The 16,613-nt window shown below is 35.1% G+C and overlaps 1 protein-coding gene across 1 annotated transcript; it reads left to right on the top strand.

Annotated features, from left to right (window-relative positions):
• Positions 1 to 1,768, top strand: LOC107948120 (UDP-glycosyltransferase 73D1). Its single transcript, XM_016882589.2, has one exon. The coding sequence runs from the start codon at positions 96 to 98 to the stop codon at positions 1,560 to 1,562; it is 1,467 nt and encodes a 488-aa protein (XP_016738078.1). The 5' UTR covers positions 1 to 95; the 3' UTR covers positions 1,563 to 1,768.
• The last annotated feature ends 14,845 nt before the right edge of the window (positions 1,769 to 16,613 follow it).

The raw sequence follows: 16,613 nt of genomic DNA, 5'->3' as shown, positions 1-16,613 counted from the left end.
TGGTAAGAAACCTTCAAAAAAACGTATAGACGTGATATTAAGAACAAAATTTAGGTGACCAACTCGACTGGCCAAAGTTGGAATTGTTCGTCTCAATGGCCGAGCAACTACACTTCGTGTTGATCCCGCTCATGGCGCAAGGTCATATGATTCCTATGATTGACTTGGCCAAGCTTCTTGCAGAACGAAGGGTGATGGTAAGCTTAGTCACTACGCCCCACAATGCGTCCAGGTTCGACTCGGTCATCCAACGAGCTACCCAATCAGGGCTTCAGATCCAAGTAGTGAAAATCCCATTTCCATGCCGGGAAGTCGGACTCCCTGTGGGATGCGAGAACCTTGACACTTTGTCTTCCAGGGATCTATTGAAAAGGTTCTACAATGCACTCGGAATGTTGCAAGAACCATTGGAACGATTCCTGGAGCAACAAAAGCCGCTTCCCAGCTGCATAATATCAGATAAGTGTCTTTCCTGGACTTCCAAAACTGCTGAAAGGTTTAACGTTCCCAGGATTGTTTTCCATGGGATGGGCTGTTTTTCATTGCTGTGCTCTCACAATGTGAAGCTTCACAAGGCTCATCTTTCGGTTGCTTCGGATACGGAACCGTTCGTGGTGCCGGGATTGCCACAAACGGTGGAGATAACAAGGGCTCAACTTCCTGGAGCATTTGTTAGTCTGCCAGACCTGGACGATGTTCGGAACAAGATGCAAGAGGCCGAAATGAGTGCTTTCGGTGTTGTCATAAACAGCTTCAATGAACTAGAGCAAGGGTGCGTGGAACAGTACCAGAAGGCTATAAAGAAAAAGGTTTGGACCATTGGACCGGTTTCTTTATGCAACAAGATGAACTTGGACAAATTTGAAAGAGGAAACAAAGCATCGATCAAGGAACAAAAATGCATGAAATGGCTCGACTCGAAGGAACCAAGGTCAGTTATTTACGCTTGCCTGGGTAGCCTATGCCGTCTAGTTCCAGCACAACTAATAGAACTGGGGTTAGGTCTAGAAGCATCACAACAACCATTCATTTGGGTAGTCAAAACAAGCGATGAAAGAGCTGAGGAGCTAGAGAAGTGGTTTTCAGAGCAGAAATATGAGGAGAGGATCAAAGGGAGGGGGCTTTTGATCAAGGGTTGGGCTCCACAAGTTCTTATCTTATCCCACCCTGCAATAGGAGGGTTCATAACTCACAGTGGTTGGAATTCAACCATAGAATCTGTATGCTCCGGGGTTCCAATGATAACATGGCCTCAATTCTCGGAACAATTCTTTAACGAAAAACTCATCGTCCAAATTCTGAAGATCGGAGTTGGGGTTGGGGTTGAAGTCTCCGTTAGATGGGGTGAAGAAGAGAAACTGGGGGTGTTGGTGAAGAAACATCAAGTTGAGAAAGCCATAGATATGTTGATGGATGGCGGTGAAGAAGGCGAAAACAGAAGAGTTCGAGCACGAAAGCTTGCTGAAATTGCAAGGAAGTCTCTGGAAAACGGTGGATCATCTTACTGCAACATGTCACTCTTAGTGAGAGACATATTGGAGGAAATCACTAAGTCTCAGTAACACCCTCCATCTGCAGGTTTAATTTAAACGTTCGTAAACCATTACAAAAGGTTGGATTTCCTCTTTTCTTTTCTCTCGGAAGGCCTTTGAATGTATAATTGCGAGTAACCTCTAAACAATTTCTATTTTAATACCTTCATTATTGTTGAAGTAATCTTCTTTTCTATGTAAGTTCAAGTGATCTTCAAATCATTCTTTCTTATCTACTATACTACTACTACTACTACTACTATTATTATTATTGTTATTATTATTAAAAAGTTCAAGTAAACTTGCGTTGCACAAATTCAAATATTATTTAAATACTAAATTAGATTTTTCTAGTATATATTATATTCTCAAAAAGAAAAATTTAGGTTCAAATTTTGAAAACAATATTATTGAAAAGAATAACAAAAAATTCTAAAAGAATTAATCTATTCCCATATTAAGGTTTGGACTTTTTTATATTTAAGTTATTCTTTAAACTTGACAATTATTATTACATTGGAGCATAAACACAATTGTTCCCACATTAAAGTCTGAACTTCAGATACGATGTTGGGATTTAGTACTCTTAGTGTAGTTGTTCGTTATTAATACTTGTAATTTTTCTTTTTAAATAGATTGGTTAATAAAATTTCATAGTTAAAGTTATTATATTTTGTATATTTGTCCTCAATGGTTTATTCATGAAAAACAAAATGTATAAGTAAATATTGGCTCATTGGTTACCTAACATTTAACTAATATTAATTTACATCATGTGACTAAATCGTGATGCAAGAAGACAACTTATATTAATAGGTAATCTAAATGGTCCATTATTTGAAGAATCAAAATTAAGCAAATTGATTCAACGACTATATAAGTTCAAGTAATCTCCTTTTCTATGTAAGTTCAAGTGATATTCAAATCATTCTTGCTTATCTATTATTATTATTATTAGTAAGAAGTTGAAATGAACTATAGATAGTTGCATTGCACAAACTTCGAATATTATTTAAATGCTAAAATTAGATTTTTTTTAGTCTTAGGTTAAGCGATAAGGTACATTATATTTTTTCAAAAAAATATATAGGTTCAAACTTTGAAAACAACATTATTGAAAAGAATAATAATAAATCTCGAAAGAATTAATCTATTCCCATATTAGGGTTTGGACTTTTTCTATGTCTAAGGGTGAGTTTGGATGGGCGGTGCGTTTACCTGTAATTAGTGTAAAAGCAGCGGTGGCGATGAGATTAGATACTGTAGCGTGAGACAAAAAGTAAGCTAAACGCATTGCACCGCACCGCCGTCCCAAACCCACCCTAAGTTAGCCCTTAAACTTGATAGTTATTATTACATTAGGGCATGAACATTTTAGTCCTTAAACTTGACAGTTATAATTTGTTCAAAAACCGATTTGAAAATGGTTTTCTTAGCGGAAAATTAAAATTTTGAAAATTGACCCGAGTTGTGATAATTATAGCAATAAACCCCAACCAAATTCATACTTGTGTTTTCGGCTTAGCAGACTTTTATTGTTCCCGACTTTCAACCAAACAATCTTATTCGCTATTCTCGTACCATGAATTGCTTCGAGTGTGGGCTCGAACTAGATGTATCGAAGCACAAAACTAGATAAAGTTTTCTCTATTTTATTTGGGGTGAAAATAAAAATTCTCTCTTCTTAATAGAAACCGACAGAATTATTATTCTGGAAAAATATGCTTGATAGTTGAGAATAAATTCTTTCTATTTTTCGGCAAAGTAACAATCTCTTAAAGTTATATATAATGCTCTACGGTACCATCTACTTAAAAGAAAGAAAAGGTAGAACCATTGTTAAGTTGTAGTAGTCTATTTCAAATAAAAAAGTAACTTCCTACTTAGAGTAGGAGTGAGGTGGACGACGCATCGTAGTATTCCTACTAGGGTTGCCACCCCTTCCATGTTATATGAGGGGTTTTGGGCCTCTCTCACAGTAGGTCCAATAACAAGTACTTCTTGGGCCTTTGATCTAGTACTCTATAATATGATCCAACCTGACTCAATTTTTCTATTTCCAAAAATAAACTTTAATTTTCTATATTAAACAATTCTCTCATCCCTATTTTACCTCCAGTAAAATTTGAGAAAATATGTTTAATATTTCATACATTGTGCCCAAATTGTTTATTTTTATTTTCAGGCTTTAAAGCAGCTCAAAAACATAAACTCATTCTTTCGATCATTTTTAAGTAATCCATATAGAATTGCAAATAAATCATTTCCATTTTGCAAACCTACATTCATTTCCAAATGATTCCATTTTTCCATTTTAAGAAAAACCATAATCGTTCCTAAATGTTTCCTATTTCTCTTTTCTTATTCATGTTGTTCATTTCTATTCAAACACGCAATTCATTTCTAGTTTCAACGAGCTAGCGGAGGGACCGATTGGACATATGTAATTAGGGCTCAAATTTTATAATTATGTTCTAGCTTTTCACCTATTAATTATAAAATAATTTAGTCATGAAATCATTCCACTGTAGTATCATGATTGAGCTTCCTTAACAATATATCATTACGAAATCGACTACTCAGTGCTCGTCCAATGACATTTTCATAAGTGTGTTACATTCATAAGCTATTCTTGATCTCTTTGGGATAATATCCACTATCCCAATATGATCCTATTTTATTTATGGTAATCATTACATATTCCTTCATAAAAAGTCAATTACTATTGAATAGTAATTAAGTCATTTATCACAAAGACAAAAGACCAATGGCCATGTTTAGTTTTCATCAACCATGTAATATCAATGAGAGGATATCATTTACCCATGTCTCGGGCAATGAATTCCATTGTTGTGAATGACGTTACTATTGGGAAATGTGCCCATATTGTAGTAAACATGTAACTGTTTTCTATTTATTTGAACGATAAATAAATAAAGTTAATTTCACATTTCACTATTATGTCTTTTGTATTTTCTGTCTTTTATATTTTACATGCATAGCAAAATTGTGGACAAGCAAATATTAGCTCATTGATTATCTAAAGTGCAAACTGAAGGTAAGTGGCATTGTAAAGAACATTTACATTGCGAGAAAGACAACTTACTTCAGTAGATAATCTAAATGAGTCCATAATCCCGTAAAAGAATCAAAGTGAGAATTTGATTCAAATACTTAGAGATGGTTAGTCTTGGCTATCAGAGCAGTTGACTCCATGAGTAGAGACATAAATGTATTCATTGGTAGAATGATACATTGGATGGACCCAAGATGAATTAATGCTGAATCCATTTGTGAATTAATTCACTTGTGACTTTCATGGTATTATTTACCTAAATCTTGAGTTAGTCACTGACCATGCGTATGCAACTCATGTGCTTTGATATAAGTGGAGGCTTATTGTAACATCCCAAATTAGGGTTTAGTAGGAACAATGGTTTCAAGACCATAAATTTGAGGTATAAATAATTATTTTATTTTTATTATGAGGTCTATGATACGATTTCATACTCATGTGAAAATTTCATGAAGAGATTTTATAGGTAAAGTGTCCAATTTGACTTTAGGGACTAAATTGAATAAGTTGCAAAACATGTGTTTCTAGAAAATTTTAGTATGAAATAGCTTTGGATTATTAATTATAGGTCCTTAAATAGAAATTTTCCTAATTTTTATTTTTATGGACAAAAATGGGCATGCATAGATAAAATTTAAAAGTTTAATGAAAAGGGCATTTTGATCATTTGGTTAATAAAAGATTAAAAAGGGAAAAATCAAGCAAAAATTTGCTCATCTTTCTCATGCCATAGCCGAAACTTGGAGGACCACCATAGCTAGGGTTTTTTCAACTTTTCAAGCGTAATAATAAGTCAATCCTAGACCTATTTTTATTGTTTTTTTTTGCATTTTTGAGAACCTAGAAGCATGATTTAGCTATTTCTACCCTTTATTTGAACTAGGGTTTATGTTCAAAAGTTTACCCATGTGTGTCATGCATGTATTTTGATGATTAATGGAGGAATATGGAAGTTTGGTGTTAAATGAATATCTTTTTCTAAGTGATTTTTCAAGAAAACAACTAAAAGGACTTATTTGTAAAACATGTAAAAATAGGTGTTAAAAATGTGATTTGATGAAAAATGTGGGCCGTTATAAGAGGGAATATGACTCGGCTAGGCTTGAGTAACAAATAAATTGGACACATTTCATTTTACGAGCTTAGGGACAATAGCGTAAATATGTGAAAGTTTAGGGGAAAAATTGTAATTTTTTCCAAAGTATGATTTATGGGCTAGTTTGAATAATGTGATAATTAAATAAGTGAAATTTTCTATTATAGATAAAGGAAAAAGAAGTCCAGACCTAAACCGAGGGAAGAACAAGGTTGTGGACTAAATCGAATAGTTAGCTACATTTTTGTATGGAGGTAAGTCTGTGTGTAATTGATAGAGCATTTTATTATACATTTAACACTTAATGTTGCATGAATTGCATATTTTCCTTTGCGAGTATTATTGATGTTGTTCGACAAAGATTTGAGGTGATGGAAGCCGGTTGAACCTTAGGAATACTTAGTGTATAAATATCATGACTTTTGGGTTGAGGAGATCCCGCATAAGACCATATCTGGGATATGGCATCAGCATCGTTATGTGATCCCATATAAGACCATGTCTGGGACATGGCATTGGCATCGATATGAGAACATCATGTAAGACCATAGCTAGGCTATCGGCTTCGATATGTGTGATCTCATGTAATACCATGTCTGGGACATGGCATTGGCATCGATAAGTGGTCCCATGTAAGTGTAATATCCCGAATTAGGGCCTAATCGGAATAGTGGTTTCGTGACCATAAATCTGAGATAGAAATAATTATTTTTAGGTTTATGATATGATTGCATGATTGTGTGAAAATTTCGTGATGAAATTCTATGCCTAAAGTGCTTAAATTGAAAGTAGGGACTAAATCGAATAAGTTGCAAAACTTGCATTCTAGAAGTTTTTAGTATGAAATTGTTTTGGAATATTAATGAGGAGGTCTTAAATAGCAATTTGACCAATTTTAAGTTCATGGACAAAATTAGGACATGGAAGGAATTTTTGGAAAGTTTAGTAGTAAGGGTATTTTGGTCATTTAGTTATTAAAATGAATTAAAAACAAAATTAAAAGCCAATTTTTGTCCATCTTCTTCATTAGGCCGAAATTTCAAGGGTTCTCCATAGCTAGGGTTTGTTTCAAGCTTCCAAGCTCCATAGTAAGTGATTCCAAGCCCCGTTTTTAATGATTTTTACGATTTTGAGATCCCGGTAACTCGATAAAGCTTATGTTAGCAATAATTTAAACTAGGGTTTATATTTGGAAAAATACCCATAGGTGAAATTTGTGTATTTTGATGTTTTATGATAGAATATGAAGTTTTAAATTATGTTAGACAACTTGTACTACTCGATTTTAAGCAAAAACTAGTAAAAGGGCTTAATCGGTAAAAATACCTAATAGTCACAAGTACATGTTAGAGTGAGAATTTGATGTTGCCATAGAAGAGAAAAGTGATCAGCATGTTGTAAAACATAAGAATAAGGAATAAATTTTAATCCCGAGCCTAGGGGCAAAAATGTAAATATGCAAAATTTTAGGGGTAAAATTGTAATTTTGCCAAAATTTGAGTTAAGGATTAATTTGATAATGTGAGTATTAAATAAGCTAAATGTGTTATTTTAGATCAAGAAAGACGTGGAATCGACCTCAATCGAGGAAAAGAAAATATTGTGGACTAAATTGCAAAATCTTTGTATTTTGGTACCAAGGTAAGTTCATGTGTAAATAATGTATCATAATGGTTATTTTTAAGTTATTGATGTTAATTATATGTTATGCTGAATTTTATTATGAAATGTATGCTTTGTGGTTAATTTCAAATAATATGTAAATTATGTGAACTACTTGTTAAATATAATTGTTACCGAGTATTGATTTCGGCATTCTACGGAAGACGGCAAGGATAAGTGTTCGAGGAAAAATCCCATTTGAACCTTAGGAATAGATTAGGATACAAGTGACATGTCACTAGGATGATTGAGCATCCGAACTCGTTGAGTTGAGTCCGAGTTCACTTATGGATGCGAATGTCCGAACTCGTTGAGTTGAGTCCGAGTTCGTGAGATGTAACTAGGCATCCGAACTCGTTGAGTTGAGTCCGAGTTCACTTATGGATGCGAACGCCTGAGCTCGTTGAGTTGAGTCCGAGTTCGCTTATGGGCGGGTTACATGATTGCTTGATTGCATATATGGCACTTATGTGCAAGTTATCCATGTATCCGAATTATATTCCGATGTGTTCAACGGGTAAAGTTCTACTCAATGGAGGAATATTCGAGATGTAAAGAGAAGTATTGGTGAGTGATGTGAAATGGTTATTTTGGACAGGTATGTATTTAACCCTCGGGTTGAGTATTGATACAACCACGATAAGGTAATAAGATGATGAAAAATGATTAAAAATGTGATATGTGTTTTAGTGATACATGCTAATGTTGATTGGTATGACTGTTTGTTATGTTACTTATTATTTGCATATGAACTTACTAAGCATTTATGCTTACTCCCTCCTTCTTACTCATTGTAGTTTTGGACAAGCCAACTCAGGAGTCGGGATAGGTCGAAGGCTCAGTCACATTATCCGGAAGACTTTTGGTAATGGCTTGTAAATTTAAGTATGGCATGTATAGCAATATACTTTTTTTTTGTGTAAATGATCTTATGGTATGGTGATGGAATGGTTGAGGAAATGCTTGATAATGATAAATTATGAAAATATTTAGTTTAGATTATATTTGATGTTAAGGAAAATTATTAAGATACTTAGTGCATAAAAACTCATAAAAGGGATGAAATTTGCCATAAACAGAATACTGCAGCAACACTGACGTGAGTTTAAAAATTTACTAAAAATCATAGAAATTGAACTTGGTGATGGAATACATATCAAATTGAATCTTATTATGTCTAGTTTCACATGAAACAAATGAAACAGGTAAAGGAATTATATGTTACAAGATATTTGAATTTTAGTGAAACAGGGTCATAGCAGTTTCCGAATCCCCTGTTCCAACTTTAGAAATTCACCATAAATTGTAAAGATATAATTAGGTAGTTTATTTTATATTCTATGAATACTTATTGAGTCTAGTTTCATTAGAAACAAACCTCATAGTCATATGGATTTTTTACAGAGAGAAATGTGGTTCGTAGTAAACAGAGGTCAGACCAGTGAAGTCCTGAAACAGGGGTAACTTTAACTAATAAACTGTACTAATTAGCCCAACCAAAAATTCTAGAAAAAAATTAGTAGATAGGTATATGAGTCTAGATTTAGGGAAAATTTACGAATCTTGATTTCGAGTTTCATAACTCGAGATATGATTTTTCTTGTGACTGTGATGCAAGTAGCTTAAAAGCTGTGAATGTAGAAATAAATAATCCAAAGTTCTAAATATGTTAAATTAAGCTTAGTAACACCTGATACTCGACTCCGGCGACGGTCTCGGGCGTGGGGACGTTACATTTAGTGGTATTAGAGCAGGTTTAGTCGGTTCTCGGACTACGTGTTGTATGTACGGATTTTGCTATACATGCCATATGTATGAATTGTGATAGTGTGACGACTTCTGACCTTTTTAAATGATTTTTATATAGTAAATGGATCCCGATCCAGCTGTGGCAGATGAAGTAGAGAGTAATGCGCCAGCTCCGGCTGAAGGGGTAGCGCCGACTGAAAACCCACCTCCTACTGTTGGTCAGGGAGGAGGAGAAAGGGATCGGGAAGCCTTTCTCCAAATGATGAGTGCATGGTACTCTGAGTTCGTTCGTACGAACCCAAATGTACGACCTCCCCCACCTCCCCCAATTCCTCAACTTGTACCCCCGATGCCTCAAGGTATGGATATGATAAAATTTCACAGAACCCCCGTTGACAGAATTCGTAAACAAGGGGCTGAAGAATTTAGAGCAAATATTGATGATGATGCAGATAAAGCAGAGTTCTGGCTTGAACATTCTATCCGGCTATTTGATGAATTATCTTGTACACCTGAAGAATGTTTGAAATGTGCTACATCTTTGTTGAGAGATTCAGCCTATAATTGGTGGAAGACTTTGATTTCGGTGGTACCGAAAGAGAGGGTAACCTGGGAATTCTTTCAAGAAGAGTTTCGGAAGAAATATATTAGTGAAATGTTTATTGATCAGAAATGTAAAGAATTTCTTGAGCTGAAGCAAGGTAATATGACAGTCTCAGAATATGAAAGAGAGTTTGTTCGATTGAGTAAGTATGCCAGGGAATATGTTCCTACAGAAGCCAAGATGTGCCGACAATTTGAAGACGGGCTCAACGAAGACATTAAAGTATTTGTCGGGATCCTTGAACTAAAAGAAATGGTAGTACTGGTTGATCGAGCTTGTAAGGCTGAAGAACTACTTAAAGAAAAGAAAAAGGTAGAGGCTGAGACTAGAAATTGGAAGAAAAGATCGATGAGTAGTTCATTTTCACAGCAACCTAGAAAGTCAAAGAATATGAATCCTCGTTCCCAAGCTTCAGCTGGACAATCATATGGGAATTATAAGAAGCAAAATGTGGGTCCTAAATCTCAGAATACTTCTGCAGCCAGTGTAGGGAACTCGAGATTTGTTAAACCCGAGTGCTAGCGATGTGGTAGAAATCATTTTGGTCCGTGCAGAGCAAATGAATGTTTTCGATGTGGTTCTCCGGATCATTTTATTAGAGACTACCCAGAGAGAGCTGAGAAAGAAAAATTTCAGAATGTAAAAGCTAGTGGTGCAGACTCGAGGGGAAGGTATCCGAGAAAAGTTGGAAGTGAAACAAGCAGTAAGAATGTAGCCAGGGATGCACTGGTTAGACCTGAAGGAAGGGCTCCGGCTAGAACTTATGCTATTAAAGCGCGTGAAGATGCTTCCTCACCTGATGTGATTACCGGTACATTTTCTCTCTATAATGTTAATGTTATTACTTTGATTGATCCCTGTTCTACTCATTCATATGTGTGCATGAAATTGGTGTCTAGTATGAATATACCTGTTGAGAACACAGAATTTATGATTAGAGTGTCGAATCCGTTAGGCAAATGTGTGACTGTTGATAAAGTATGTAAGAAATGTCCTTTAATGATTCGGGATCATTACTTTCCGGCCGACTTGATGTTGTTGCCGTTTGATGAGTTTGATGTTATTTTAGGTATGGATTGGTTGACATTGCATGATGCTAAAATAAATTGCAAAGAAAAGGTTATAGAATTAAAGTGTGAAAATGGTGAAACTCTGCGGGTTGAATTAGATAAATCAGAGGCATTGCCTAGTGTGATTTCTTCAATGTCGGCTCAAAGATATCTGAGAAAGGGTTATGAAGCTTATTTGGCGTATGTAATTAATACAAAAGAAGTTGAAAAGAAAGTTGAATCAGTTCCGGTTGTGTGTGAATTTGCGGATGTATTTCCAGAAAAATTGCTGGGTTTGCCTCCAGTCAGGGAAGTAGAATTTGGTATTGATTTGATACCGGGAACAGCTCTGATTTCGATTGCTCCGTATAGAATGGCACCAGTAGAGTTGAAGGAATTAAAGTCGCAGTTGCAAGAGTTGACTGATAAAGGTTTTGTGAGACCGAGTTTTTCACCTTGGGGTGCTCCCGTGTTATTTGTGAAAAAGAAGGATGGTTCTATGAGGTTGTGTGTTGATTATCGGCAGTTAAACAAGGTGACAATCAAAAACAAGTATCCGTTGCCAAGAATTGATGATTTGTTTGATCAGCTAAAAGGAGCGACATGGTTTTCAAAGATTGACTTAAGATCTGGGTATTACCAACTGCGGGTAAAGGAGTCGGATGTGCCTAAAACTGCTTTTAGAACAAGGTACGGTCATTATGAATTTTTAGTTATGCCATTCGGGTTGACAAATGCTCCTGCTGTGTTTATGGATTTAATGAATCGCATATTTCGGCCATACTTGGACAGATTTGTTGTGGTGTTTATAGATGATATTTTAATTTATTCAAAAGATGAGACAGAGCATGCTGAGCATTTGAGGATAGTTTTGCAAACTTTGAGAGATAAGCAGCTGTATGCTAAGTTTAGTAAAAGTGAATTTTGGCTCCGGGAAGTTGGATTTTTGGGTCATATTGTTTCAGGTGATGGTATACGGGTTGATCCTAGTAAAATTTCAGCCATTGTTGATTGGAAACCACCGAAAAACGTAACTGAAGTTAGAAGTTTCTTGGGGCTAGCTGGGTATTATCGGCGGTTTGTAAATGGATTTTCTATAATTGCTGCTCCTATGACTAGACTACTCCGAAAGGATGTTAAATTTGAATGGACGGAAGAATGTCAACAGAGTTTTGAAGAATTGAAAAAGTTATTAACTGAAGCACCAGTGTTGGTACAACCCGAATTAGGTAAAGAATTTGTGGTGTATAGTGATGCTTCTCTAAATGGTTTGGGGTGTGTACTCATGCAAGAAGGAAAAGTGGTGGCTTATGCTTCGAGGCAGTTAAAACCTCATGAGAGGAATTATCCTACTCACGATTTGGAATTGGCTGCAGTGGTGTTTGCTTTGAAGATTTGGCGACATATTTGTATGGTGAAAAGTGCCGAGTATATACCGATCACAAAAGTCTTAAATACTTGATGTCACAAAAGACTTGAATTTGAGACAGTGAAAATGGTTGGAGTTATTGAAAGATTATGAGCTTGTTATTGATTATCATCCGGGAAAAGCGAATGTGGTTGCCGATGCTTTAAGTAGAAAGTTGTTGTTTGCTTTGAGAGTTATGAACACTCAGTTGAAAATGTCAGATGACGGTTCGATTCTAGCAGAGTTAAGAGCAAGACCGATGTTTTTACAAGAGATTTCTGAAACTCAGAAAAATGATCAAGATTTGCTAGCCAAAAGAAAACAGTGTGAAGCTGATACGGGATCAGATTTCAGAATTGGTTCTGATGGGTGCTTAATGTTTAAAGATCGAATTTGTGTACCGAAGAATGAGGAATTGATTCAAAAGATCCTACAGGAAGCACATAGTGGTTATTTCTCGATTCATCCGGGTAGTACGAAAATGTATAATGACTTGAAGAAAATGTATTGGTGGAATGGAATGAAAAGAGATATATCAGAGTTTGTGTCCAAATGCTTAATTTGTCAACAGATGAAAGCTGAACACCAAGTACCTTCAGGATTACTCCAGCCTATTATGGTTCCTGAATGGAAATGGGATCGGATTACTATGGATTTTGTTTCAGGATTGCCGTTGACTCCGGGAAAGAAAGATGCCATCTGGGTAATAGTTGACAGATTAACTAAGTCGGCTCATTTTATCCCAGTACGTACGGATTATTCTCTAACAAGTTGGCTGAACTATATATTAGAGAAATTGTTAGATTACACGGAATACCATTATCGATTATTTCAGATAGAGATCCAAGGTTACCTCGCGGTTTTGGCAAAAGTTGCAAGACGCGTTAGGTACGAAGTTAAATTTCAGTACTGCTTTTCATCCACAAACTGATGGACAATCAGAAAGAATAATTCAGATTCTTGAAGATATGCTTAGATGTTGTGTATTGGAATTTCAAGGAAGTTGGGAAAGATACTTACCGTTGGTGGAATTTGCTTACAATAATAGTTATTAGACGAGCTTGAAAATGGCACCTTATGAAGCATTATATGGTCGTAAGTGTCGAACGCCATTGTATTGGACTGAACTCAAGGAAAATCAGATTTATGGAGTTGATCTAATAAAAGAAACTGAAGAAAAAGTGAAGATAATTCGAGATTGTTTGAAAGCTGCTTCGGATAGACAGAAATCTTATGCAGACCTAAAGCGAAAGGACATTGAATTTCAAGTTGGTGATAAAGTATTTTTAAAGGTGACTCCGTGGAAGAAAGTCCTTAGATTTGGACGGAAGGGCAAATTAAGTCCGCGTTTTGTTGGGCCGTATGAAGTAATTGAAAAAGTTGGACCGGTAGCATATCGGCTAGCATTACCACCTGAATTAGAGAAGATTCATGATGTGTTCCACGTATCTATGTTACGTCGGTGTCGTTCGGATCCTTCACATGTAGTTTCACCGACAGAAATTGAACTACAACCAGATATGACCTGCGAAGAAGAACCGATTAAGATTTTAGCTCGAGAGGTCAAACAACTAAGGAATAAAAATGTTGCACTTGTGAAGGTGTTGTGGCAAAGGCATGGAGTAGAAGAAGCTACATGGAATTCGAAGAAACTATGAGAAATCAATACCCACATCTGTTTACCGGTAAGATTTTCGAGGACGAAAATCCTTAAAGGGGGAGAGTTGTAATATCCCGAATTAGGGCCTAATCGGAATAGTGGTTTTGTGACCATAAATCCGAGATAGAAATAATTATTTTATAATTATTTTTAGGTTTATGATACGATTGCATGATTGTGTGAAAATTTCGTGATGAAATTCTATGCCTAAAGTGCTTAAATTGAAAGTAGGGACTAAATCGAATAAGTTGCAAAACTTGCATTCTAGAAGGTTTTAGTATGAAATTGTTTTGGAATATTAATGAGGAGGTCTTAAATAGCAATTTGACCAATTTTAAGTTCATGGAAAAAATTAGGACATGGAAGGAATTTTTGGAAAGTTTAGTAGTAAAGGTATTTTGGTCATTTAGTTATTAAAATGAATTAAAAACAAAATTAAAAGCCAATTTTTGTCCATCTTCTTCATTAGGCCGAAATTTCAAGGGTTCTCCATAGCTAGGGTTTGTTTCAAGCTTCCAAGCTCCATAGTAAGTGATTCCAAGCCCCATTTTTAATGATTTTTACGATTTTGAGATCCCGGTAACTTGATAAAGCTTATGTTAGCAATAATTTAACCTAGGGTTTATATTTGGAAAAATACCCATAGGTGAAATTTGTGTATTTTGATGTTTTATGATAGAATATGAAGTTTTAAATTATGTTAGACAACTTGTACTACTCGATTTTAAGCAAAAACGAGTAAAAGGGCTTAATCGGTAAAAATACCTAATAGTCACAAGTACATGTTAGAGTGAGAATTTGATGTTGCCATAGAAGAGAAAAGTGATCAGCATGTTGTAAAACATAAGAATAAGGAATAAATTTTAATCCCGAGCCTGGGGGCAAAAATGTAAATATGCAAAATTTTAGGGGTAAAATTGTAATTTGCCAAATTTGAGTTAAGGATTAATTTGATAATGTGAGTATTAAATAAGCTAAATGTGTTATTTTAGATCAAGAAAGACGTGGAATCGACCTCAATCGAGGAAAAGAAAATATTGTGGACTAAATTGCAAAATCTTTGTATTTTGGTACCAAGGTAAGTTCATGTGTAAATAATGTATCATAATGGTTATTTTAAGTTATTGATGTTAATTATATGTTATGCTGAATTTTATTATGAAATGTATGCTTTGTGGTTAATTTCAAATAATATGTAAATTATGTGAACTACTTGTTAAATATAATTGTTACCGAGTATTGATTTCGGCATTCTACGGAAGACGGCAAGGATAAGTGTTCGAGGAAAAATCCCATTTGAACCTTAGGAATAGATTAGGATACAAGTGACATGTCACTAGGATGATTGAGCATCCGAACTCGTTGAGTTGAGTCCGAGTTCACTTATGGATGCGAATGTCCGAACTCGTTGAGTTGAGTCCGAGTTCGTGAGATGTAACTAGGCATCCGAACTCGTTGAGTTGAGTCCGAGTTCACTTATGGATGCGAACGCCTGAGCTCGTTGAGTTGAGTCCGAGTTCGCTTATGGGCGGGTTACATGATTGCTTGATTGCATATATGGCACTTATGTGCAAGTTATCCATGTATCCGAATTATATTCCGATGTGTTCAACGGGTAAAGTTCTACTCAATGGAGGAATATTCGAGATGTAAAGAGAAGTATTGGTGAGTGATGTGAAATGGTTATTTTGGACAGGTATGTATTTAACCCTCGGTTGAGTATTGATACAACCACGATAAGGTAATAAGATGATGAAAAATGATTAAAAATGTGATATGTGTTTAGTGATACATGCTAATGTTGATTGGTATGACTGTTTGTTATGTTACTTATTATTTGCATATGAACTTACTAAGCATTTATGCTTACTCCCTCCTTCTTACTCATTGTAGTTTGGACAAGCCAGCTCAGGAGTCGGATAGGTCGAAGGCTCAGTCACACTATCCGAAGACTTTGGTAATGACTTGTAAATTTAAGTATGGCATGTATAGCAATATATTTTTTTGTGTAAATGATCTTATGGTATGGTGATGGAATGGTTGAGAAATGCTTATAATGATAAATTATAAATATTTAGTTTAGATTATATTTGATGTTAAGGAAATATTAAGATACTTAGTGCATAAAATCATAAAAGATGAAATTGCCATAAACAGAATACTGCAGCAACACTGACGCGAGTTTAAAAATTTACTAAAAATCATAGAAATTGAACTTGGTGATGGAATACATATCAAATTGAAGCTTATTATGTCTAGTTTCACATGAAACAAATGAAACAGGTAAAGAAATTATATGTTACAAGATATTTGAATTTTAGTGAAACAGGGTCATAGAAGTTTCTGAATCCCCTGTTCCAACTTAGAAATTCACATAAATTTTAAAGATATAATTAGGTGGTTTATTTTATATTCTCAGAATCCTTATTGAGTCTAGTTTCATTAGAAACAAACCTCATAGTCATATGGATTTTTTATAGAGAGAAATGTGGTTCGTAGTAAACAGAGGTCAGACCAGTCAAGTCCTGAAACAGGGGTAACTTTAACTAATAAACGTACTAATTAGCCCAACCAAAAATCTAGAAAAAATTATAGATAGGTATATGAGTCTAGATTTAGGAAAATTTACGAATCTGGTTCGAGTTTCATAACTCGAGATATGATTTTCTTGTGACTGTGATGCAAGTAGCTTAAAAGCTGTGAATGAAGAAATAAATAATCCAAAGTTCTAAATATGTTAAATTAAGCTTAGTAACACCTCATACTCGACTCCCGGC

This window comes from Gossypium hirsutum, chromosome A04 (assembly GCF_007990345.1).
Source record: "Gossypium hirsutum isolate 1008001.06 chromosome A04, Gossypium_hirsutum_v2.1, whole genome shotgun sequence".
Classification (NCBI taxonomy): Eukaryota; Viridiplantae; Streptophyta; class Magnoliopsida; order Malvales; family Malvaceae; genus Gossypium; species Gossypium hirsutum.
The sequence above is the reverse complement of the archived record's forward strand: the minus strand, read 5'-3'. Positions and strand labels throughout refer to the sequence as shown.